A 25,476-nucleotide genomic window follows, 5' to 3' on the forward strand; every position below is an offset into this window, starting at 1 on the left:
CTCATGGCAGCCATGACTCATCAACTCTTGTACTTCTTGTTTACCTTGGATGACCTAAGATCTGCCTTAGCATAGCCCTCCAGCAGCCACTACCCATCAACCCAAACTGGCACTAATGATGGAACTCGATGGCCATACCAATAACTAAATATTTTTTGAGATACTATAAGAAATTTACAGCATCCCTCATTATTTATTTACCTTTAGAGATGCAAGTTTAGTGTCCCAAACTTCCCATGGAATAAGAAATTGCAAATGTCTTTCCATAGCTATGGCAGCCTTGGCCTTGAAAAAGGTCCTTAAGGACTCTAATTCTCAAGGGTCTAGGTGCAGCAGGGGCTTCCAGTATTAATTTTTAAAAACCTTATCTTCCACTTATTCTCAACAACAAAAAGCCACGAAAACTTATTTTCTTGCACTTATCCCTCTAATCATTTAGGATTGGGAATTTTTTCCATGATTTAATTAGGAGCATACACTAGATTATCTCTAAGGCCTCTTCCAATTGTAAACACCACATGGACTGTGATTACTTCTGAGCTGACTCCCTATGTATGTTCCAAAGTCTGAATTCATGGGGGACTGTTAGTGTGGCTTATTCCCCCCTTACCCCCTGTATTCCCTCTCCAGCCCAAAGGAGTGTGGCCATCATAGAAAGAATATGGGGTACCTGACTGACTCAGTCAGTAGAGCATGCAACTCTTGATCTTGGGGTTGTGGGTTCAAGCCCAAATTGGACACAGAGATTGCTTAATTTTGGTGGGGGGCACCTGGATGGCTCAGTCAGTTAAGCATCCGATTCTTGATCTCAGCTCAGGTTTTGATCTCAAGGTCGTGTGTTCGAGTTCCACGTTGGTCTCCATGCTGGGCATAGAGCCTACTTAAAAAAAAAAAAAGAGAGAACTTGAGTTCCAGCATGAACTATCTTCCCTCCTACCACTCATTGCCCCCAGGCCTCCAAGGAGCTTCCAACCCTAGCTTTTGCTCTTCTCTCCTCATAAATATTTTAGCCTCATTTTACCAGGGTTTTTCCACCTTGACTGCTATTTATAGGCTTTTTCCCCTTTAGAGACTTTTCCTCAAATTTTCCAAATTGTTATTTCTTAGTGAGCATTCCCATGCTATAACCTCATAGCACAAAACACCATTTAAAGGGAGAAGACAGGGATCCCTGGGTGGCTCAGCAGTTTAGCACCTGTCTTTGGCCCAGGGTGTGATCCTGGAGTCCCGGGATCGAGTCCCACGTTGGGCTCCCTGAGTGAAGCCTGCTTCTCCCTCTGCCTGTGCCTCTGCCCCTCTCTCTCTCTCTCTCTCTCTCTCTCTCTCTCTCTCTGTGTGTGTGTGTGTGTGTGTCATGAATAAATAAATAAAATCTTTTTAAAAATAAATAAATAAAATAAAGGGGGAAGACAATGTCCCCAGCACCTCTCAGTGTGAATCATTAGTTCCAGCCAAGCTGAACACTCTACCCTCCCCTGCACACACCTCACTAACTTTCCCCTCCAAGCCTCTGCCCATTCCTTGGCCCCTCCCTGGAGCACCTTCCCTTCCTACCTAGATAGTCGTACCTTTTAGCTTCTCTGACACACTCAATTCAAAACCACATATAGAAGGTTTAATCAAATGAATCTCCCCACCCCAGCTTGCCAACCACTCCATTCTGGAACCCCTTTGGCATTATTGATTCACTTATGCATTTCTGTTTTATGTATATCCATATGTGACTTTAACATTCTCCTATGTGTCATCTTCTCAACTAGATTGCAGGGATATACTCCATGGCATTTAGGACTGACATGAAACGCTTGCTAACCAATGTACCTAGTCATTCACTGTGTGCATTTTTTTTAAGATTTAATTTATTTATTCATGAGAGACACAGAGAGAGGCAGAGGGAGAAGCAAACTCCTCACAGGGAGCCCAGTGTGGACTCGATCCTGGGAGCCCAGGATCACAACCTGAGCCAAAGGCAGATGCTCAACCACTGAGCTACCCAGGTGCCCCGACTGTGTGCGTTTTAAGTCACCCTGATATTTGGAGCGAATACAAACGCACCCAGAAGTGATTTGCACGGATATGCACTTTCTTCCACTCTACCCCCTTTTAACAACCAAAACTGATGGGCAAGCTCCAGGACTCAAAGTAGCAATAATTACCCTGAGTGCTAACCCCAAGATCTCCAGAACCCTGTGACTACCACACCTAAAGAAACCGGGTACCGCTCCTCCACATTGCAGATCCTCCTCGTGAACCAGGAAATTGATGCTGCGGAGCTGGATTTCCTGCTTCGATCTCCAGGACAGACAGGCGTCACCAGTCCCGTGGGCTTCCTCTCCCATCAGGCCTGGGGTAGCATCAAGGTCAGTAGAACGGGCCCCCAGAAAGAAGCCAAGTTCTCAGCTCTTGGAGTTTTTCCCACTGACACTTGTCCCCAGGAAGTCAGCGGGTCTCCCTTCAGGGGTTCAAGCATGGAACAACATAGGTGCCTGCCTTTACCTGGTCCCCCACAGCAGAGCTCACCCCTCCCGGGCCCACTGGGAAGGCTCTGCAGAGGAGCAGGTGTGTGCAGGTTGAGGGCTCTGCGTCTCCAGGATGTGGAGGGATGGTAAGATCCTATAAGCTTCCCTACCTCAGTGGAGCAGCCTTTCACCTGCCAAAAGGGTTGGAATGTGGACTCCTCCATGAGGCCCTGGGGCTGGCGTGGGGGTGCTGCGAGGGGCTCCAGGAAGCAGGTAGATGCCAGAGCTCTCTTCAGGCACGTCCAGGTGAGTCCTAACTCAGCTTCAAAGTGGGGGATGCATTCCAGCCTGGGATCCTCAGTGGTTAATACTAGCTCACATTTATTGAGCACCTTAGAAATGTGTTTTATCCTCACGTTCACCTGGGAGGTAGGTGTTATCTATTCTCATTGAATGCAAAGCCCATTTTCCTGCCATGTTGTGTAGCTTAGTTTAGTTGGAATCCTATGAACATTAGTCTAGGAAAAGATCACAAAGTATAAGCTTCTTTCTGGAGGGAGCATGCCTGCATTGACGGAATGTGACACGATGCCAAGCACTAAGTGACCACCCACTGCAGAGCCCCGGCCTGCTGTCCGCGTGGGCAGCTGTCAGGTCCACACCTGCATGAGTACACGCAGCAGGTGCTGGTGCCTTGGGAGCACTGGCATCTACACAAAATGAATCCTGTTTGTGATCTTCCATATTTGTTGCATTTTATACATGGTTCATAGAACAGAGGATGTAGTCTAAAGTAACAGGATTGGTTCGTTTCCTCCTTATATTTTCTTATCAATTTTTTTTAAATTTTGAGAGAATATAAATTCCCATGCAGTTATAATAAATAATAGAATTATCCCTTGTACCCTGTGACCCTCAGTGATAAAATCTTGCATTCATATCAGGCAGCATCTTATCCAGGAAATTTCCTTTGATACAATCTACTAATCTTGCTCTGATATCACTAGTTTTTATGTGTGCGTGTGCATGTACGTGTGTTTAGTTTTTCACATGTGAAGATTTATGTAACCACCACTCTGGTCAAGATACCAAAAATTCCACCACTGTAGGGATCCCTTATATTGCCCTTTATAACCAAAATAACCTGCTACCTCCCCGAACACCTAATGCCTGGGAACCACTAATCGGTTCTCTGTATAATTTTATCCTCCCAAGGATGTTATGTACATGGAATCCTACAGCATGTAACCTTTGCAGACTGGCTTGTTCACAGAGCATAATTCCCCTAAGAGCCACTCAATTTGATTTACTTTATAACAGAAGCCCAGAACTTAATATTTATACGCATGCTCTTCTCTTCAAAGGGACCATCTTAGGAAATTCAAGACTAATTCTATTCATGCTGCCATTGCCCAAAATATTTTTCTAATTCCTTTTTCAGAGCCTGATGCTAATCTTTTAAGCAACTTTAGGGCTGTATCTAAATCAGGATTCATCAAACTTTTCCTGTACAGGGTCCCACAGTAAATATTTATGTTTTGAGGGCCAGACTGTGTCACAACTATTTAGCTCTGGCAAAGTCACACACAATACAGAAGCAAATGGAAATGGCTGAGTTCCAATAAAACTTTATTTACAAACACAGGTGGTGGGCCAATTTGGGTCTACAAGCTGTAGTTTGCTGATCCCTGGCCAAAATATAAAGGTGTGATTTGACTTTCATTTATTAACTGCATTTGTCATTCTGGACCCTATCCGGCAAGTAAGAAGAGGAACAATATATTGGAAAAGAAATAAGGAAGAACTCCTATCACAATAACAACCAAAATAACAAAGTTCCAAAATGCCTAAGAAAAACTATAACAAAGGCAGAGATTTGTGGAGATGGGTAGAAAACCATTAACTCTCCTAAGCTACATAGGATCTGAATGAATTGATATACTCTAGAGTAGCACTGTCCAAAAGAAATATAGTGCCTGTCACATATGTAATTTAAAATCTTCTAGTAGCCACATTGAAAAATGTAAAAAGAAATAAATTAATTTTAATAATGTATTTTCTTTAACCTAGGGTAGCCAAATTACCATTTCATATGTAATTATTATAAAAATTATTAATGATATATTTTATATTTTTGTATTTGAATTCCTATGTGTATTTTTTATACTAATAGTTCATTTCAGTTCAGATGTTAAATTTTCATCAGAAATTCTCAAGGGGAGCCTAACTGGCTCAGTCAGTAGAGCACGTGACTCTTGATCTCAGGATTGTGAGTCTGAGCCCCACCTTGGGTGTAGAGATTGCTTAAAAATAAAATCTTTATATGGTCTCATTCATTTGGGGAATATAAAAAATAGTGAAAGGGAATAAAGGGGAAAGGAGAAAAAATGAGTGGGAAATGTCAGAGAGGGAGACAGAACATGAGAGACTCCTAACTCTGGGAAACGAACTAGGGGTGGTAGAAGGGGAGGTGGGCGGGGGGTGGGGGTGACTGGGTGATGGGCACTGAGGGGGGCACTTGATGGGATGAGCACTAGGTGTTATTCTATATGTTGGCAAATTGAACACCAACAAAAAATAAATTTATAAAAAAATACATATATATATAAAGAAATCCACATATATCAGAGAGCCAATTGTAAGCCATGGGCCAAATCTGGCCCACCTTCCTGGTTTTATAAATAAAGTTTTACTGGGACACAGTCAAAAATAAAAAATAAATAAATAAATAAAATCTTTTAAAAAAACTATTTGATATGTATTTAGGTTTCATAAAACCTAGATTTAAAATCATTGATTCATATACCTCAGTTGCTCCAAACATACTTAAAAGTTTTCCAGTTGCTAAAGCAAGTTCCAGTTTCTAAATCTAAATTTTAAAATAATTACAATTAAGTACAATTTTAAAAATGCAGTTCTTCAGTCACATGAGCCATAGTCCATTTGCTCATTGACTACCTAGAGTTGAGAAGAGCGACTCATATGACAGAAAATCCGTTCTGGAAATCAGTTCTGAGGGAGCCCTTTTGCAGAACTGGAGCAATGGTGGACTGGTTAACACAGGCTCTGGAGTCAGACATTCCTGGGTTCACATTCAAGTCTGAGTGTGTGTGGCCTCTGGCATATTATCTTATTCCTCTGAACTTTTTTTTTTCCTTACCTGCAAAATGGCAGTCATCATACCCACCTCACAGGTTTCCATCAAAGAGACAGTAGAGGATTGCAGTAGTTGTTGTGGCTTCTGGACTGGTTTCCTACAGCTGCCATGACAAAAACAACAGGCTGGGTACTCTCACAGTTCTGGAGTCTGGAAGTCTGAAATTAAGGTGTCAGCAGGGTCATTCTCCCTCCAGAGCCTTTAGGGGAGGATCCTCCACTGCCTCTTCCCACTTCCAGTGGGAAGGTATTCCTTGGTTTGTGATCCCTCTATGTGTCTTTGCATCTTCCCTCCTTATAAGAACACCAGTCATGATGGCTTAGGGCCCACTCTAGTGACCTCATGTTACCTGGATCACACCTGCAAAGACGCTATCTCCAAATATAAAATTACATCCACAGGTATGGGAAGTTAGGGGAACACTACTCACCCCAGAATTTATGTTTATTAATTATGCAGTCGTGGGGTATATGTACACCTTGGTTGCGTTGTGCCTGATGGAATTTATCCACTGAAGGAAAAACGTTGAGGAATTGTGAGTTTGGATCAAGTCCAGTTGCCTTTCTCTATTTTTCCCCACAAAGCACTCTGCAGCAAAAATCATAAAGGATAAATTATTCCAAGACGCTCCCTACTGTTTTCATTTTACGTTACTCCACTCAAAAGCTACTATGCCACCAAGTTCCATTTCTCTTTGCGCAAAACATATTGTTTGCTTTGCTTTGCTTTACTTTGCTTTTTCTGATTGGTTTTGTGGGCGAGGCTCATCTGGCTATTCAAAGGCTTTTACAAATGCATGAAGCTTTCTCTCTCTTTCTGTGAGTTGTGTTATGTGGAGAGGCCAAGTCCAGACCCGTCCAACTCAAGCACAGGACTGGATGTGAGCAGCTGAAACAAAATACAGTGTGTAGAGCACATCGCTGAAGCCTTTGATAAATGCTCATTTTAGGTGTTTGGTTGGATTCTAGCCTAAATTAACAAATACAATTGAATAGGACATGATAAAAAAAAATGAGTTTTCTTTTAATTATATCTGATGAGGAAGGTTGATTGCCATGTTTCCCCCAAAGGAATTAACAAGCAGGTAATAAGTGAAATCTTTATGATAAAATATTGCTTTTATTCTTATCCTTTGTAAGGATTTTTGTTTTTAAAGTCTCATCAAATGCTGAACTTGAAGGTAATAGGCATGCTCTTACTTCATTACAAAAATCTCATCTGTGATGCATGCCACTGTCAGCCTCTGAAAAGGACCTCTCACCACCACTCTGGATGCCAATTTCGCACAGTTGTATTTTGCTACGCAGTCCAATGTAATTAGGTTAATTAGTCATTTCCACTTAGCTTATTAGAAGGCTAGAAATCCCTTTCCCTCATTTGGAAGATTAAATGTTGCAATTGTGTTCAACCCAGAGCTTTAAGAAAGTGTGTCCCAGACCCAAGTTGTGGCAGCTGGGAACACTCATCAGAGTGTCATTTGCTCTGTTTTGTGGTGTCACCAGAGGGGGTAATGGGTCTGCAGAAGGGGTAATGGTGATACAGGCTGGGAAGAAGATAGGGAGCCAGTTCCTCAGCCCAGAGAGAAGTAATTACAGCAGCAGCAGCTTCTCTCAGCCTGTCAAGAGCCCTCCTGCTGGCCACGCAGATGTCAAACTTTATTAATTGAGCACATTCTAAGTGCCAGGCAGCCTGCAAAGCCTGAGGCATACAAAGACGCCTAAGAAAGTTCTTGCCCGCAGGGAACTCACAATCTTGTGGGAAGTGACAGGCAGGTAAACCAGCAATTGCAATTGAATAACTGTAGGAACCCCAAGAAAGCACCAGGGAGGGCTTTATAGTCTTCAAAGCACTGTATCTGCATTAGAATATGCGCTATACAGACAAAGATTACTTGGCCTCATTTTCCAAATGAGAAAATCAAAGGCCACAAAGGTTTAAAAACAGTCTCTGAGTCACAAGAGGCTCCTAAGAGGGGGTGCAGAGACCAGAACCTTCAACTCTTGGCACTCACTCCTCCATCCTACACACGGCTCCTCCCCACTTCTCAGTAGGAGTGATGCATATCCCTTGCCAGAGTGAAGTTGGGGGGCCATGGACTTCTTGTGAAAGAGCAAGTAAAGGCAAGACATGGGTTCATCCACATGGGAAACGAGCCTAGGCAAGCCAGGTTAAGGATGTGTCCTTCACCAATTCTCTCTGCACCTGTTTACCGGGAGGACTCCTCTCCTACAATCACACTGCTCTCTGGCATGTCCTACACTCTTCCCTTTCCAGACTTCAACTCTTGTTGATCCCACCCTACAAAGTGCCCTTCCCTTCTCTTTACCTCTGTCTCTGCCCAGCAGAATTCTACATACCCACTAAGGCCTCCCTCATCTCCTCTTTCTCCTTAACTTAGGACTGCTAGCACCTTGAAAGCATGTGTCTTTTTTGGTTTTCATTTGTATTGCCAAGTACCTGGCATGTAGTAGACATTCAATAAATGTTGAATGAATGGATGGATGGATGAATTCAAATAACAAGAATCTATTAGGATCCTTAAAATTCATGGCACTGTGGTAGGTGCTTTGGACATAGTCTAGTTTTTCATCTCATTGAAGAGACCAAACACTCAAGCAGAGTTGAGTAGTAATGGAGAGATTGCAGATACATGTCCAAGTGACTAATGTTTATCCGAGCATTCTGAAGACAGGGGATGGGATGAACCCCCATTAAAATTTAGTTCTGATGTCAAGATTGATGATGCCACACATACCAAGAGAATATTAAAGGTTTATTACTGACATAATGAGTCTTTCCAAGAAGGCAAGGGAGCTCCCAAGCAGTCTAAAAATCGCTTGAGAGAGCCAGGGAAGGAGACCACCTTGGAGTTTTTTGGTAGTACAGGGTTGGGGCCAGGGTGAGTATTCCCTGTGCATGGTCAAGGGCTTGCACGGTACAACTTTCCTCTAGCACCAGAGGAGGGAGTGCCAACACTCATTTATCAGCTTGCCTAGATGTGGAACAGAAGAGGAAGAGAGAGGGATAAAACTTTAAAGCTGTCAGCAAACATCTAAAAATTGAGTCAGACCCTTTATTTTATTTTTTTTTAATTTTTATTTATTTATGATAGTCACAGAGAGAGAGAGAGGCAGAGACACAGGCAGAGGGAGAAGGCAGGCTCCATGCACCGGGAACCTGATGTGGGACTCGATCCAGGGTCTCCAGGATCGCGCCCTGGGCCAAAGGCCAGCGCCAAACCGCTGCGCCACCCAGGGATCCCGAGTCAGACCCTTTATTAAAGAGATCCACTCTATAAATAGTTCCAAGTAGCCCACAAGGAGGATGGGAAGGCTCTGTATTCTAGGCTAAAGAGGATGAGCCTGAGAGAGGGTGCTGATTATGAACAGGACTCTAACACCCTCTGGGGCCTTAACACATACTAATGACCAGTACAAGAAAAGGAAGGAGTGGAATTTGGGGGAAGAAAGAATGAGGACCTCTTGATGGTGAAAGCAGCACAAACCCAGAGCTGAATTAGAATTGAGTCTGGCACAGTTCTAGGATTGGCCACAGATGCTCTTGGACAGAGTAGAAGGGAAGAAAGATACCCGATTCATTGGCTGGTTTGGAAGGAATTCCTAAATGAAGACATCTGATTACCAAGTTATGCATTTAGGCTTTATTCTTCTGGAAACAGGCAACTCATGGAAATTTTAGCGTTGGCATTAACACAAAGTCAATGATTCTAGGGACACCTCGAGAGAGATCTTGACAGGAGTTGCCAGCAGAATGAGTACTGAGATGAAAGGAAGGAGTCAGAGATTTAAAATGTCTGGGCTCCATGACCAGAAAATTCATGGCAACCCTTCTTGTCCCTCCTTCCATGCAATGCCCTGCAGGCAGGTGCTGCTCAATTTCTGCTGCTACTAATAATCCAAACACTTTATTTGCTAAATCTTGCACATTAGTGGTGCAATTTGCTGAAGGTAACAATCAATACCCTTCTACTTCCTTGAATTTAGCTGGGGGAAAGATCCAAGATTCTAGACCAGAGTATGAAGGAGACAGAATCCTATCCATACTGTTATCTTGTTCCTTGAACACCCCCCCCCAAATGCAATGAAAATGATAGCTTTCTGGATAAACTCCATTTCAAAACAAGATTCTCTAAAATTTCTCAGGCACTTTCATCAATGGAAGGGTTCTATAACCTGGATCGGGACATTGAGGGATCTGCCAAGAGCTGGAAAAAGTTTGTGGAATCGGAATGTCCTGAGAAGGAGAAGTTTCCACAGGAGTGGAAGAACAAGACAGCCCTGCAGCGCCTCTGCATGATGAGAGCCATGCGACCAGACCGGATGACCTACGCCATGCGGTACGGGACACAGGATAGTGGGGAGCCCCTGAGTGTGCGTGGGGCAGTCTCAGCATGGCCTGATTAGCAGAACTGAGCTCAAAGATCATGTGTTCATAGTAACAGGAGCATTTGTACCAACATCCCAAATCCCATAAGGCCTATTGCTCTGTGTTTGTCATGTATTTTCTTAGTATCTAAGTAGATGATTTGGGAGAAAAGTGCTCATCGATATCAGCATTGAGAAGGATGCTGGTCACACCTGAAGTGGTGGGAGATGATGTTACCCAGATAATGAATGGAAGGGTCATCCATGGGAGGAATAACATCTCTCCGACCACAAAGAAAGGAGAGAGAAAGAGCTGTGGCTATAGCTGAGGTGGCAAAAGGATGACAGAAAATTGAGGAGGACAGAAAATTGATGACTTCTATTTTCTCTGAGGAAGCATGGTCATCTTGTGCCATGTGCAAGAGGAGGTGGCAGGGTTGGAGACTGGAGGAAAATGCAGAGTTTTAAATAGAATCTGTGACAAGTGGGAGAGAAGGCCAACCAGATCCCACCTAGTTAAGATCCTGTGTTTATAATGGTACCAATCTTCACCATAGGATGGTTCTCCACAGCAACATCAACAGCCCAAGTGTAGATTTAAAGTTAAGTTGGTCCGGAGCATAGCTCAGTTTAAGTTGGCATGTGGGGGCAGGAGTTAGGCAAGGGGAGAGGAAGATACTGGGGAGATAATAACTGGAAGTCATAGGTCATACAGTCTGTAGAGACAGAGCAGATTAGTCACTTGCCTGGGGCTGGATGGTAGGAACAGGAATTCTTGAAGTAGGCAGGAGTAATCTGATTGGCATGATGAAAGTGTTCTGAAACCAGATTATGGTGAAGGCTGTGCAATTCAGTAAATTTATCAAAAATTATTGAAAAGTATACTTAAAATAGGTTTTATGGCATGTCAGCTATACCTTAAGAAGTTGTTTTTCATTTTTTTAAGGTTATAGGCTATGGAGTCTATACTGGATAGGAAAGAAGTAAAAGAAAGTAAGGGGATGGTTTTATTTTATTTATTTTAATTTTTTTGAGAGAGAGTGCATGCAGGAAAGGAGGTAAGAGGCAGAGGGAGAGGGGAAGAGAGAGAATCTTAAGAGATCATTACCTGAGTCAAAATTAAGAATCAGATATTTAATGGAGCTACCCAGGCACCCTGAGTAAAGGGATAATTTTTTTAAAAAGAAAACAGAGAGGCCAAAATACCAAAAATCAGCTGAAGAGATAACAGAGAGAACTGTGTCCTTGGGGAAGAGTTAGAGCCAAGAGTTGGACCAGGTGATCAATAAGAGGTTGCAGCTGCAAAGTTGGCATAACATGGAAGATGGAAGAGTTTGGAAAGGAACGTTGGTAAGTGGGATAAGATGAACATGAGGGTGCGAGAGTGTAGGAGGGCAGGGGGCCTTAAATCCTGAGTAGGGAAGGAAGACCACAGGGATATGGAGCATGGAGGATTTAGCTGCCTGCGCACTTTTGGAAAGCATTGATCCTGGCATTCTTCTGGTGGATGATGGTCATGTGACAGGACACGCAGGCTTCACAGAGGAGTGGCATAGTTGGATGGGGATTCAGAACGAGCCCTGACCTAGGACAGCAGGCCAGCATTAGTGACACAGGTGCTAAGTGTGGACCTAACAACCCAGGAACTGGAAGTTGGCCCCAGCTCTGTAACTACCTACCAAGGCCATGACCTTGAGTGCATCCTTCCATCTCTGTAGGCCCCCATTTCTCAAGTGTTGTGGTTTTGTGATTGATACATGTGCGTGTACTTTTCCCACAGAGATTTTGTTGAGGAGAAGTTGGGTAGCAAATATGTGGCAGGAAGAGCGCCAGACTTTGCGACCTCGTTTGAGGAATCAGGACCAGCCACACCCATGTTTTTTATCCTGTCTCCAGGGGTGGACCCCCTGAAGGATGTGGAAAATCATGGTGAGAAAAACTCTTCTGGGAGCTGAGACTGCACCATGAACGGTCACTCTTTGTGTCCATTGGTCTCTCTCTTCTTGGGTCAAAGTTCAGCATGCAGGGCTTGGTATTTGCTGACATAGAGAAGTCAGGGTCATTGCTGAACCAACACCAGGGATCATCATCAGAGAAAGGACCATTCAAGGGGGTACAGGGAAGAGTCCACACTCGCACGTTCATGAGGAGACCTTGTCCTGCCACCTGCCTGCCTACCCACCCTCTCCCCCTTACTTTGGCTGGAGCGATCTTTCTGAAACACAAGTATGACCATTCAAGGCTCCTACTGCCCTAAAAATAAAGTCCAAACTCCTTACTGTGTCTCATAGGGACCTTCATCCTCCCGTCCCTCCCTATTTCTCCAGCCTTCTTTCCATTATCATGATTTACCACAAATCTGGAGGCTTGAAAGAACACAAATTTGTGTACAGTTCTGGAGGTAAGAAATCATAAATGGGTCTTATTGCCTCCCTCTTTTCTTAGAAAGACTCCTGTGATTATATTGGGTACACTGAGATAATCCAGGATAACGTCCCCATCTTGAGATCCTATATTTACTCACATTGCAGAGTCCCCTTTGCCCTGTAAAGTCATATGTTCACAGGTCCCAAGGGTTAGGACATGGACATTATTGGGGGTCTATTATTCTGCCTATATTCCCCTAATCCTCTCTTTTGCCTTCCAAATGGCAACCATTCTCCCAAGTCTGCTATGTCCCCTCCTGAATCCCCTTCACCAGGCTAGCCTCTATTCATCCTTCAGATACCTACACAGTGTCACCACAATTTCAGTGTCACCACATCCAGGAAGCCCTGTTGACCTCCAAGATTCTAGGCTCCCCTCCCATGTGCTCCTAGAATGCCCTTCTTTATGTCCATCACTTTATAATTGTCTAGTGACTACTGTGTCTTCTTTTTTTTTTTTTTTTTTTTTTTTTTTTTTTTTTTTTTTCTACTGTGTCTTCTTAAGAGAGTGAGAGCTTCCTTGGAATCAGGTATCTTTTAATCAGAGTATCCCCAGTTCCTAGCTCTGGGATGGGTACTCAAGAAATATAGACATTAAATGGAGGAATGAGCGAATGAATGGCTAATCAAAACTTATAACACTGGCAAATGACATTTTGCAAAGTTACATAAAGACCTAATGGGTTAAAAAAAAAAAAAAAAAAGACCTGATGGGTTAGAGCCCAACCCAGGTAATACAGCTCTAAGAGCAGTCTCTCCATTATGCAGTGGAAGGACTCCACAGCCTGTGCCTAGTGCTTGGGGGGTAGTTGAGATGAGCTGAGTCAGTCCTAAAGAATGGATAAGATTAGGGCACCTGGGTGGCTCAATCAGTTAAGCCCACGGCTCTTGGTTTTGGCTCATGACCTCAGGGTCATGAGATTGAGCCCCATGTGGGGCTCCACACGCTTTAAAAAAAAAAAAGAAAGAAAGAAGGGATGAGATCTATAGGAGGGAAAGAATTATCTTCTTTACTAATTTTATGTATATTTTTGTAGTCTCCTAGTAATTTCAAGTGACACTTGCATATTTTTAAAATATGGATAATAATTATAAATGAGAAGCAACAGTTCTTGGCCCAGCTGCACCCTCCCAACCTATCCCCTTTCCAGACATTTGTTCTTTGGGTTTTGGAGGGTTATTTTGTTTTTGCCAATTTCTGAATTTAGTCCTGGTAGTTGCTTCTCTATTTCCTACTAATCTTATTATCACTAGTTTTGTTTTTTTTTTTTTTAAGATTTATTTACTCTAGAGAGAGAGAGAGCATGCATGAGCGGTTGGGGGAGGGCAGAGAATCTCAAGCAAACTTCATGCCTAGCACGGAGCCTGATGCTGGGCTCCATCTTATGACCCTCCAGTCATGAGCTGAAACCAAGAATAGGACGCTTAACCAGCTATACCACCCAGGCGCCCCTTGTATCACTAGTTTTAAATTTATCAATTCTAGATAACTATTTATATTCCCTGATTTAAAAAAATAAGAATTTAACTCCCATTACTGCCCACTAAGACTGTCTACTTTCTGCCACATTTTTTAACAGCTTTATTGAGATGTAATTCATATTCGATATAATTTACCCATTTCAAGTACATGATTCAAAGCTTGCTAATATTTTCACAGGGCTATGTAACTACCACCACAAACTAATTTTAGCAGATTTGTGTCTCTCTGAGTCCCACCTTCGACCCCTGCACCACCAAAAAAAACCCAGAAAACAAAACAAAACAAAAAACCTAGATCTTCTATGCCATCCTGTGTCCTCCCTGGCCCACCACCAATTTACTTTTTGTCTCTAAAGATTTGCCTGTTCTGGACACTTCCTATAAATAAAATCATATATTATAGGGCCTTTCATTGATGTTTCATTTAGCATAATACTTTCAAGTTTCGGGGCACTTGGGTGGCTCAGTGGTTGAGCATCTGCCTTCGGCTCAGGGCATGATCCTGGCGTCCTGGGATCAAGTCCCACATCAGGCTCCCCGCAAGGAGACTGCTTCTCTCTCTGCCTGTGTCTCTGCCTCTCTCTCTGTGTCTCTCACGAACAAATAAATAAAATCTTTTAAAAAACATATTTTCAAGGTTCATCCATGTTATAGCTGTAGCATATATCATTATCATTCCTTTTTATGGCTGGATAATATTCCTTGTAAATCAATCTAGGAAGTATTATCTTAACAGTATTAAGTCTTTTGATCCATCAGCATAAAATGTCTTCCCATTTATTAATCTCTTTAGTTTCTTTTATTGATATTTTATAGTTTGGGGTGTACAAGTATTGCATTTCTTTTTTCTTAATTGAAGCATGATTAACATACAGGGTTATGTTAGTTTCAAGTGTACAATACAGCAATTCAGCATTTCTATACAGTGCTTAGTGCTCATCACAGTAAGTTTTCTCTTAATCCCCTTGCATTTCTTTAAATTTATTCCTGACAGGTTTGTTCTTTTTGATTCTGTTGTAAGTGGGATTCTTCATTTCATTTTTGGAATAGTCACTCCTAGTGATTTTTGTGTATTTTTGTATATTGATCTTCTATCCTGCAACCTTGCTGAACTTGTTTATTCCAACAATTTTCATAAATCCCTTAGGTTTTTTGCAGATACAAGTTTATGTGATCTATGAATAGTTTTACTTCTTCCTTTCTGATATGGGTGCCTTTTTCTTTCTTTTTCTTGCCTAATTGACCTGGCTAAAATTTCCAGCACATTACTAAGTAGAAATGGCAATCTTGGACATCCTTGGCCTGTTCTAGATATCTGAGGAAAATCATTCAGTCTTCACTGTTAAATGTGATGTAAGCTGTGGGTTTTTTATAGCTACCCTTCATCAGATTAATCAGGTTGCCTTCACCAGGTTGCCTTCTAGTTTGTTGATTTTTTTTTCTTTATCATGAAAAGGTGTTGGATTTTGTCAAATGCTTTTTCTGTATCCATTGAGATGATATCATCTTGTCCTTTATTCTGTTGACATATTATGTTAATTGATTTTTGGAAGTTAAACTAACCTTGCAGAAGCACCTGGGTGGCTTAGTCAGTTAAGCATCTGCCTTTGGCTCAGGTCATGATCCTGGGATCAAGTCCAGGTTGGTCTCCCTGCTCAGTGGGGAGCCTGCTTCTCCCTCTACCCCTCCCCTCATGCTCTCTCATGCGCTTTCTCTCTCTCTCTCTCTCTCTCTCTCAAATAAATAAGTAAATAAATCTTTAAAAAAGGTTTACTTGCTCTATTGTTTATGTTAACTTAAACAGTGTTAGTGAAACTTAATTTTTTATTTTGTGAATTCTAGATCATTTCACTTGACATCACCCTCTGTGAGCTAAGACTTCAGTTTTCCAACTTGCATCACCTGTGCTTTACTTTTTCCATAGGCAAGGATAAATATATATTCATTCTATTCTGTTGTCATTAATTTTATTCATGCCTAGTCTACAAGTTAACTATATTTGAAAACCGATAGCATTTATGTCACAATTGATATACACTTATAGTCACCGAAAAGGCAAATAAATATGCTAGGGTTACATTTCCTTCTTCATGGATCCAATGTCTTTATCTTCAGGAGTCTCTCAAAGAAGAATGTTCTCACAAAGAAGAATGTTCTCAGTATGGAGTTTCAAAGTCATATCAAATTTCAGTGTGCTTCATATTTAGATGATGATTTTCTTATGTAGCTTTTAGTTTTTCCTGGAGTTTCTGAATGTCTTTTCCTTGTTCTTGGGAGAAAAAATGAATGCCTCCTCTGCCATTATCACTAATATTTCACATTTCTTATTTATTGTATGTATTGACTAGGACCTACTTTATCCTTCTTGAAAATGTTCTACCTAGAGTCCACTTATGTTCTGCTCTGAAATAGATAAATTTCACGTTAGCCATCTTGGGGCTTTCTTTATATTCTAGTTAAGTAGTATCATTTTTGGATCCTATGTCTTTTATCTTCAATTTTCACCCTAGTTTTGCTAGCATGCACCACCAGAAAAGAATGATGGGAAGTAGAATTTCTGAATCCTTGGATGTCTAAAAAGGTTTTAATTTTGCCCATCTACTTTTTCAGTAGTTTTGCTAGGTGCAAAATGGTTTTTACTCAGGATGTGTCCACATTGCACGGCTGTCTTCAAAAAGTCAGTTAATGTTGGGTTGAGGTCACATGCCAGTAGGATGCTGTTCTTCCCTCCTTTTTTGGTTATCTGGAAACTTTAGGATCATCTCTCTACCTCGTGTTCTGAAATACCATGAGCTGTGTTTGGTTGGTGTGGGTCTTTGTTGAGTTAATTAACAAATAAATGAACATCTGCTCAGCACTCACCATGCCATTTTAAGTGGAAAAGGTATATCTTTATCTCCGGAAATGTTTGCTCTATTATTCTTGGTAAATACCTCTACCATTCACCAAGTTGCTCATCCCTGAAACCTTGGAATCAATAACTTTAGACCCTCCCTTTACCACCCACCACATTTAGTCCTATTAATTCTGCCTTCTAAATCCATTTCAGATTGGTCTCATTGTTTCTATCTTCATTGTTGCCTCCCTGGTGTAAGTCACTGTGATCTCATTTGGACTGACACAGTAGCCTCCCAACTTCCCAATCTTCTTCCCCTACCTGCATTCTTTTGCCACTCTGCACCCAAAACATCTTGCTAAATCTCAAATCCAGCTGTATCACTCCTACTTAAAACTGTCTAGTGGCTTCCCATTGTTCTTAAGGTAAAGTCCAGTACCACTGACATGATCTATGTAGCCTACATGGCTTGGCCTTTCTGTCAAGCCTTGGATCTTAGCTTCTCCCACGCTCACTCTACTCAAGCCACATAGTCCCTTTAGATACTCAGCCACACCATGAGCCTCCCTGACATAGGGCATTTTCACAAGAGATTTCTTTGATCTGAAATATTTCCCCCCAGTGATTCGAGAGTCCAGGACCTGCTCATCCTGTGAGTACCAGCCTCTCCTGACCTTCTCCCTGTAAGACCATTGGTTCCCTGTTATACATGTATGTGCCTCAGAGCATTCCATACACTTCTAATTAAATACTTCTTTTATCACTTAACTTATACTTGCATACCTACTTGTCACTAAGGTCAAGGACCGTGTCCTCATCATTTTTTTAATCAGTACCCAGAAGCATAACTAGCAGAGAAAAGGAGCTCAGGAAATATTTGTTGAGTGAATTAACAAATGAACATCTTAAAAATTGTCATAGCTGAGTTTTTCCTGGTTTTCACCCTTTTATAGAGTTCTATATTCCTCCCATCTTCCAGAGGTTTTATTCCTTTCATGTTGGCAATATCTAGTTCCCTCATTTTGATTCAGTGTCTTCCTTTTTGGAAGCTTTCATATACACTGTTTATGAGCAATTTCCTGCTGTTCTTTGCCAATTGACCTCCATCTATTCCATCATGTACTTTAAGGCTTTCTGTCATTTCAGGGATGCTGACCCTTCCCTGATCTATATTGGTTATTTGTCTCTGAATACATTATTAATCTTAACGCATATTTCCTTACCAAAGGCAATATGGCTGTTCATCAACTACAGATTACTTAAGCACCTGTGCCTCCTTTTCTCCCTTCCCTTCCTTCTTGCCTTCTTGATGGCTTGATTTATTTTCTAATTTGCCCATTTAGAACATATACTCTGGTGACAGCCATGCTTTCTGCATCTTGAATCAAATCAGATTGCCTGATGGGCTCCTCTTCTCAAGTCTGGAATCTACATGACTGACTCACACTTTCCCCTCTCTCCCCAGCACCAACTTATTAACTAAAATTACTGTCTCTATGCTTGGGCAGAGTCTGTGTATCAGGCAGTTCACTGTTTTACTCCACATAGACTCTTACAAAGCTTGGCTGTCCCATTTTTTAGTTTGTGATTTATGTTAACCCCTTCATTTCTTTATCCTTAATTTTCAACATACAGTTCTTAATATTGAGTAGGGTTTTAAAACCTGAGAGTCAGGAGTACCTGGGTGGGTCAGTCGGTTAAGCACCTGACTTGATATCAGGTCAGGTCTTGATCTCAGGGTTGTGAGTTCGAGCCCCATGATGGAATCTAAGCTGGGCGTGGAGCCAAATGAATGAATGAACCAACCTATCTACCTACCTGCGAGTCAAATGAAAGATTTGTTGCTTCATCCTCATTCCACCAACACCCCCCAACCCAGATGCAGTGAACCCACAAAGTTCTGTCTAAGATCTTAGGAGTTCTCTAGTCCTTAAAGCTCATCTACTGACCCTTAATCAAGAATCTCTGGCTTTCTGGCACCTTTGTGTCTCTTAGTCTCCTCCAGGATTTCCCTTCTTCAACAATTTTGGAGGAGGAGGAGGAGAAGGCAGGGAGCAAGAGGAAGCTCCATCCACTCTCCTTGGCTTCTGTTTTAACACAAAACCTAGCACCATCCACCCCCTCCCCACACTTTCCATCTTCCCTTCTCAGATTAATCCCTTTAAGTGCTTTAATGTAGCCCTCCTTCTTTCTTTCCTCATCACCTCCTTCCTGAATGAGCCATACTTCCTTATTTGCACATTTATTTTCATCTTTGCTTCTTTTAAAAGCAATCATCCATTTTTTTCCCAATCACCCATAATACCTGCTTCCTAGGGCTCCTGTAGGATAGAAATGAAGTCTCAGACTTGAAAAGACTTTGAAATGTTAAAAGTACAGTAGAATTGTGTGGCATTCGAATGAAGATAATAATTCCTCTGTTCTTTGAGGGCAGTTCAGCTTACTCCTTTTTTTATGTTCTTTCAAAGCACAGCTTCGTCCTTGGCCTTCCCAAACCAGGACTCCCCTTTCCACCCAAACTCACAGGCATCTTCTCTGGTCTTTCACTTGACTCTAGCCTGATCTTGCTCTGTCTCTTTCTTTCTCTGTTCAGTTATCCGGCTTTAACAAATAATTCTGTCATTTCCATGTTGTGATCATGAAGAAGCCATATCTACCACCTTTGCCTTCCACCCCTTCCTTTTTCTCTCTCCAAGGTACTGGTCAGGACTATGAGCTCACTTAGATTTTTTTTAAAGATTATTTCTTTATTCATTCATTCATTCATTCACTCATTCATTCATTCACTCATTCATTCATTCACTCATGAGAGACACACAGAGAGAGGCAGAGACACAGGCAGAGGGAGAAGCAGACTCCCTGGGCCCGATGCAGGATTCAATCCCAGGACCCTGGGATCACAACCTAGCCAAAAGCAGACGCTCAACCACTGAGCCACCCAGATGCCCCACTCACTTAGATTTTTTTGCAAACCTGCTACCTGGTGTGTCCAAAGGAACAGTTTTCAATTTAGTGTTCCTGTGGTCAGATTATCAATATTTTGCATGCAGCCTCTTTCTCATTGTTCCTGGTCCTATTCTCTGTTCTTCAACAGTCCCTTGGATCTTGGTTAGGTTTGGAGCAAGTGAAGTCTTGGTGAACAGCTTCAAGATTGGTGTGAAATATTACTTTTCCTATTGGGAGAGACTCATTTGTTCATGTGCCAGAGAGTGGGAGAGTGAATAAGGAGATAAAGGTTGATGATACAAGAAGAGATGGGATTTAGGGAACAGAAGAGTGAAAGGCAGAGGGAGGACACCTCTTCCATTGAGATGAGGATGTGCAGGCATGCAGATAAAATGGTAAGGAATTGAAGGGGTTCCCACTTCATGGCATATGTTTCCCAAGGAGTGAAGCAAACTGCTGGGAGTAAGTAGGGTGGGACCTCCTGAGAATTTTAAAAGAAGAAGGGAATGGGCAGTACAGCCAACTTCTGGGCATACAGAAAGATTGCCAAACAGCGCTGAGGGTGCGAATCATGAACTTGGGGTGGTTCCAATTCACCGAATGTTTTTTCCTGTCCTCTCTTGTTAATTCATCCAAGATGGAGACTTTAGCAAACGTTGGGTGGTGCAGAAGTAGAAAGGGTGCCGGAGTTTAGGATTTTGTAAGATCAGCATTAAGATTAAGGATTCTTGAATCCATATTAAAATAAGAAAGAAGTAAAAGTGAAGATTAGAAAAAATAGAAGAGCCAATGGACTGGACATTTCACAGGTAGAATAACAGGTAAGGAGCGAGAAACAGAGTGAACAGCCTGGAAAGTAGAAAGGGATAGGAGCAGATGTGAATGAAGAATGCATCCGACAGGGGACAGTTCTCCATGATAGTGAAGTCCTGGTGCAGCCACGGGGAATGGGTAACAGAGTGAATAGAGTTCAGTTCTTTGAAGATGATGAAGCATGAGGCTGGAGGTTGGCTGAGTCCTCCATTGTGACATTGAGGTTTACCTGAAAAATGATGAAATGGGACGTACGCAAGATTTTGAACCCAGTTCCAGAGAGCCTAATAGAAATGAATCTCACTGGTAAGTTGGTGGAAGGCAGAGAACCTAGAATTTAGTAGATAATATAGCCAGGTGGCACATGCTTTAAAAGAAAAAGGGGGTTTCAGACAGGGATGGGAAGAAATAACCTGCAAGTGGCAAGAGTCAGCTAGAAAAACATTCCGCTTCCTCCCAGCCCCACAGGTACGTGGAGTTCGGGAGAGGGCCACGGAAGGTGCCATGTCCTTAGAGACAGGAGGTCAAGGAAGCATACTTGGGAGGTGTGAAAGGAGGTTTACAATAGGCACCATGCTGGCAGTGGAGAGTGGGAAAGAAGATCAGAAAAGGAAAGATGAGGTAAAGGTAGCGGGAGTGGGGGGCATGGAAGCCAGGGTGCAAAACAGCATGAAGGTGAGAACCCAAGAGGACGTGGCTGGCAAGAGGGGCTCACTGATGACCATGACCTGGGAGGGCATCCCGAGAACCTCATGGTTGAAATGGAAGGACCCCACAAGGTTGCCCTGGCACATCACAGGGCTGAGCGTTCAGTCCTTCTAAGTCCCATCAACACTTCCCCTTTCTCAACATCTCCACGTCAGCCTCATCATCAGCCTAGACTAGTCTAGACCTCAAGCCTAGACTAATGCAAGCTGATCCCAGCCTGAGCAAGCCGGACTCTGCCCCGGACACTCTTTGCAGTCCCTGGTTTGCAAACTAATCTTCAGTGAGCCCTCTTCTCCTGCATCTCACCGACAAAGAAAAGAAATCGGCTCCTTTGTGGGTAGGAACCTCAGTGAGAGTATCTAATAATCCTGGCAGCTTTTATCCTGGTATTTTCTCTGGAATAAGTTGTTTATATTTCAGTTTCCAAAGCTGACATCAGATCTATTGCCAGTAAGGATTTATAGTTTAATAAGGGTGTTTCTTGGGTTCATCTCAATTGAATCTCTAATAACTCTTCCTCGCTACAAAAAGTCATCTCACTTTGTCTTATACAGAGTTGCAAAGGATACTCTGTACCTTTTCTTGTGTTTAAAAGAAATATCCAGTATTGACAGCTTTGTTTCCATTTTCTTGCACAAGTATCGAATTGCATTTTCAATTTCAGTTCCTGTGAAAAGAAACGTTTAAGGACATATTTTTATCTTTTTTCTATCCTTCTATTTCTTCTCTTTTCCCTCATGTACTTTATTTTCCTAGAGAAAAATTGCTTGACGATTCCTTCATGGTAGCATACACTTTTATGATCCTTTGTCTAAAGAATAATATGTAACTTCTCTAAATTTTATTGTACGGGGCTCATAGCTGATGTCCAAGGAGGGCTGGTCTCTATATTAAGGTTAATTGCATTGGGTAAAGTTTTGCTGGGCATGCAGAACACCCAGTGAGATCGTTGTGATGTGTGTTGCTGTAGCAACTCCCTTGCTGCATCCCCAATACCAGCCACCCCTCCCAGGATGCAGAACATCTACACCTGAACAGCCAAGCCCTTTCTTGTCCTACCTTCTGCTTCTCTTTGCTCCCACTCATGCAGAATGGTGAGATAAAACATCTCTGTTTGTTGGGGAAAATAGAGGGCGGGGGGTAATAAGAGTAAAGTCCAGGAAGCCAGAACTACCTGAGTCCTGCCTCTACCAACCACACCTCCCAGTAGAGTTTGAGGGGTACAATACATATTCAGAGGACAAAACAAGTCAGAAAGAACCAAACCCACAAGCTTGCTCATCTGGGGGCCATCTCGGCCTCTAGGGTAGTGGGCCGATGCCCGGGCTTCAAATGGAAGCTGCACAGAAGGGCATCAGCACTTGTGCTCATCCTTGGGGATTAAGTGAGGGAGGAGGGTTGAAGCCCAGATGAGTGCCTCCTTTGGTTTGGGAGCACAAAGCTGGAAGATGTATCCCCCACCCCGCAACACACTCCTGAAAGGAAGAGGGTTCATGTGTGCAGCTCGGGGGTGGGTTCAGGTACACCTGTGTTGGAGGATGATGTGGAGATGGGCATCTCCTTATGATCACAGGCCAACACAGATCGTGGACACGAGAGGTAATAAGGACAACTCCATACCCCTTTCAGGTAAAAAGCTCGGATACACCTTCAACAACAGGAACTTCCACAACGTGTCTCTGGGACAAGGACAGGAGGTAGTGGCCGAGGCTGCGCTGGACCTGGCTGCTAAGAAGGGTCACTGGGTTATTCTGCAGGTACGGCCCCCCTCTGCCCTGATCAGGGTCACACCCGTCTGGACCTCACATAACCATCGCAGGGCTCCTCCGTCCTCTCTTCCCCTCTCCCCTTCCTGTCCTTCCACACCCTTGTCCATCTCCCTGCGTGATCTTCTCTCCTTCCCTCTTCCACGGTTCTCACATCCTCACCCCTCCCCACGACTCCTCGCCCCTTGCAGGCCTCTGCCACTTTCTCTAGTTTAATAGCTCCACGGGCTGACCTCTCCCCACACGTAGCACAGAACCTCCCACTGCTGTGCCCTTCTGCTGTCCTCTGCATTCTCCATTACATGCATGACTACAACAGCACACATGTCACTGGTAACTTCACTGACCACCCCATGTCCCTGCTTTATGTGACTTGCAGGGGAGCTGGGGCTGGGGCAAAGCAAGTGGCCCACGTCTCTTTTCCTCTAAATGGCCTACAGCCACCTCCATTAGGGCGCCCTGGCTGTGCTGCAGTGACTTAGGTTATGACTGTGTCCTTTGCTATGTTTCCTTAAGGAGAGACCTGCTCCTTAGTCCCCTTCCCGCACCCAGCACACCACCTACACCACGAACAGAGTAAACACCCAACAAAAGCCTGCTGGGGAACAGAATCGATGAAGAAATCAATGCAAGGAAAAACAAACAAAGCAAGAAAGGTCACCCCCATCCCATCCTGGCTTTTGATTACCTAGAACTTCGTCTGTATCCCAACCAGTCACTGGGCCACATCTGAGAACAGCCACCCAGGGTTTGGGACCTTCGTCCTCCATTTTCCTGTCATTCTCTCAAACCTGCCTTTTCCCAGGACTCTTTTTCCAGAAACGCAAGAGAAGAGATAGCACCACCCCTCTAACAGAGCCCTGACTTTCCAGGCAGCCCACTGAAGATGTGGCTCCCACAGAGTGATTATAAATGAATTCCTTAACAAATGTTCATTTCAACAGCCACTCCTAACGCTTACATAGCGTTTTACAGTCTGCAAAGCCCTTGCAAATCCATTACCTTTGGTTATTTGCAGCAACCCCGTGAAATAAGTATGGCCAATATTATTTTTATTTCTCCTTTTATAGAAGAGAAAGCAGCAAGCACCCAGAGACCAGATTGCTGTGGCCAAGTACTGTGCTCAGTGCTGATCAGTGTACTTAAGGCTCTGTGAGCAGGCTTCCTCAAAGATTTATTGAGGAGCTTTTTATCTGTCCATCATAATGAAACATATGGCAAAGAAGCAGTCCTTGCCAAAGTGAATGGTGCATTCTGCAGAGTATTGTTGAGAAATAAATGTAGGTTTGGACAGAGAGACAGATAGATAGGAATCACGGGGAGGGGGGGTTGGGGTGTGGGGAAATGGGCTCAGAGACGAGACAGAGGTACCTGGGCTTGGAGTAGGAAGCCTTCCCAGTGTCTGAGCAGTAATGCCTCCGTTTGTTGTAGGAAGATAAGTTTGGCAACAATGAACAGAATGGTTTGGAGAGAGGACTCAAGAGAGCCAGCTAGAAGTTTAAATCAGTGCTTGTCAAATTTCAACACACATATAAATCACAGAAGGATCCTATTAAAATGCACTGAATCAGGAAATCTGGGTAGGGCCAAAGAGTCTGCATCTCTAAACCGGGCCCAGGTAGTCCCCACATTGCTGGTCCACAGGCCCCAGTTTTGAGTATCCAGGGTTCCATCATCCAGGCATGGGGATCTGGATTTGGGGTGTCTGCATGGTGTGTTTGACTCTTCAAGTATGGCCCACACACCAGCATCTTGGACAGTGCCTGGAACTTGTTAAAAATGCAGATTCTTAGGCCCCACCCTAGACCCAGGAAGCTTTAAGAAGCCCTGCAGGAGTCAAGTGTAACAACTGTGTGCTCCAGAGACTTGGGAGAACAAGAGATAGGGTTCAACCGCAAGATACTGGCAGGTCTCATCACTGGGAACCCAAAGGCATCTGCTGTGATGAGCTTTATTTGAAGAAAAGGCCACATCCCTCCTGCAGCTATCTTGCTGAAACTGTCTGCCACTAACGAAACTAAGTAGATGCCTGCACTGGGGGGTCTTCCTTCCCACTAGAACATCCACCTGGTGGCCAAGTGGCTCGGCACCCTGGAGAAGAAGCTGGCAGAGCACAGTGAGAACAGCCACCCAGAACTGAGGGTCTTCATCAGTGCAGAGCCTGCGCCCTCCCCTGAGGGCCACATCATCCCACAGGGCATCCTGGAGAACTCCATTAAGATCACCAACGAGCCCCCCACAGGCATGCATGCCAACCTGCACAAGGCCCTGGACAACTTCACTCAGGTACAGCCCTGGGAGGGAGGGAAGAAGAGCACTGCCCCTCACAATTAGCTGACCCACCTGGGTAGAAGTGCATCCAACCACAAGGGGGGAGGGGGATGAGCTGCAGCCCAATGTGTCCCCTTTGTGACTGACCTCTTCCCACTGCCCTCTAAGTACAGCCCAGCTGTCAGTTCCTGGGTATACCCGGGGGAGCCAAGCCTAGGGTTTGTCTT

General features: G+C 43.4%; 1 protein-coding gene across 1 annotated transcript in view; it reads left to right on the forward strand.

Moving 5' to 3' along the window:
* The window catches only part of DNAH9 (dynein axonemal heavy chain 9), a 335,073-nt gene that overhangs the window by 261,233 nt on the left and 48,364 nt on the right, over positions 1–25,476 (forward strand). The window contains exons 59-63 of the mRNA XM_041771484.1: positions 2,238–2,360; positions 9,780–9,973; positions 11,782–11,930; positions 22,842–22,969; positions 25,037–25,264. Of these exons, the coding sequence (XP_041627418.1) occupies positions 2,238–2,360; positions 9,780–9,973; positions 11,782–11,930; positions 22,842–22,969; positions 25,037–25,264 (822 nt within the window). The remainder of the gene's footprint in view (positions 1–2,237; positions 2,361–9,779; positions 9,974–11,781; positions 11,931–22,841; positions 22,970–25,036; positions 25,265–25,476) is intronic.

Source organism: Vulpes lagopus, chromosome 10 (genome assembly GCF_018345385.1).
Source record: "Vulpes lagopus strain Blue_001 chromosome 10, ASM1834538v1, whole genome shotgun sequence".
Classification (NCBI taxonomy): domain Eukaryota; kingdom Metazoa; phylum Chordata; class Mammalia; order Carnivora; family Canidae; genus Vulpes; species Vulpes lagopus.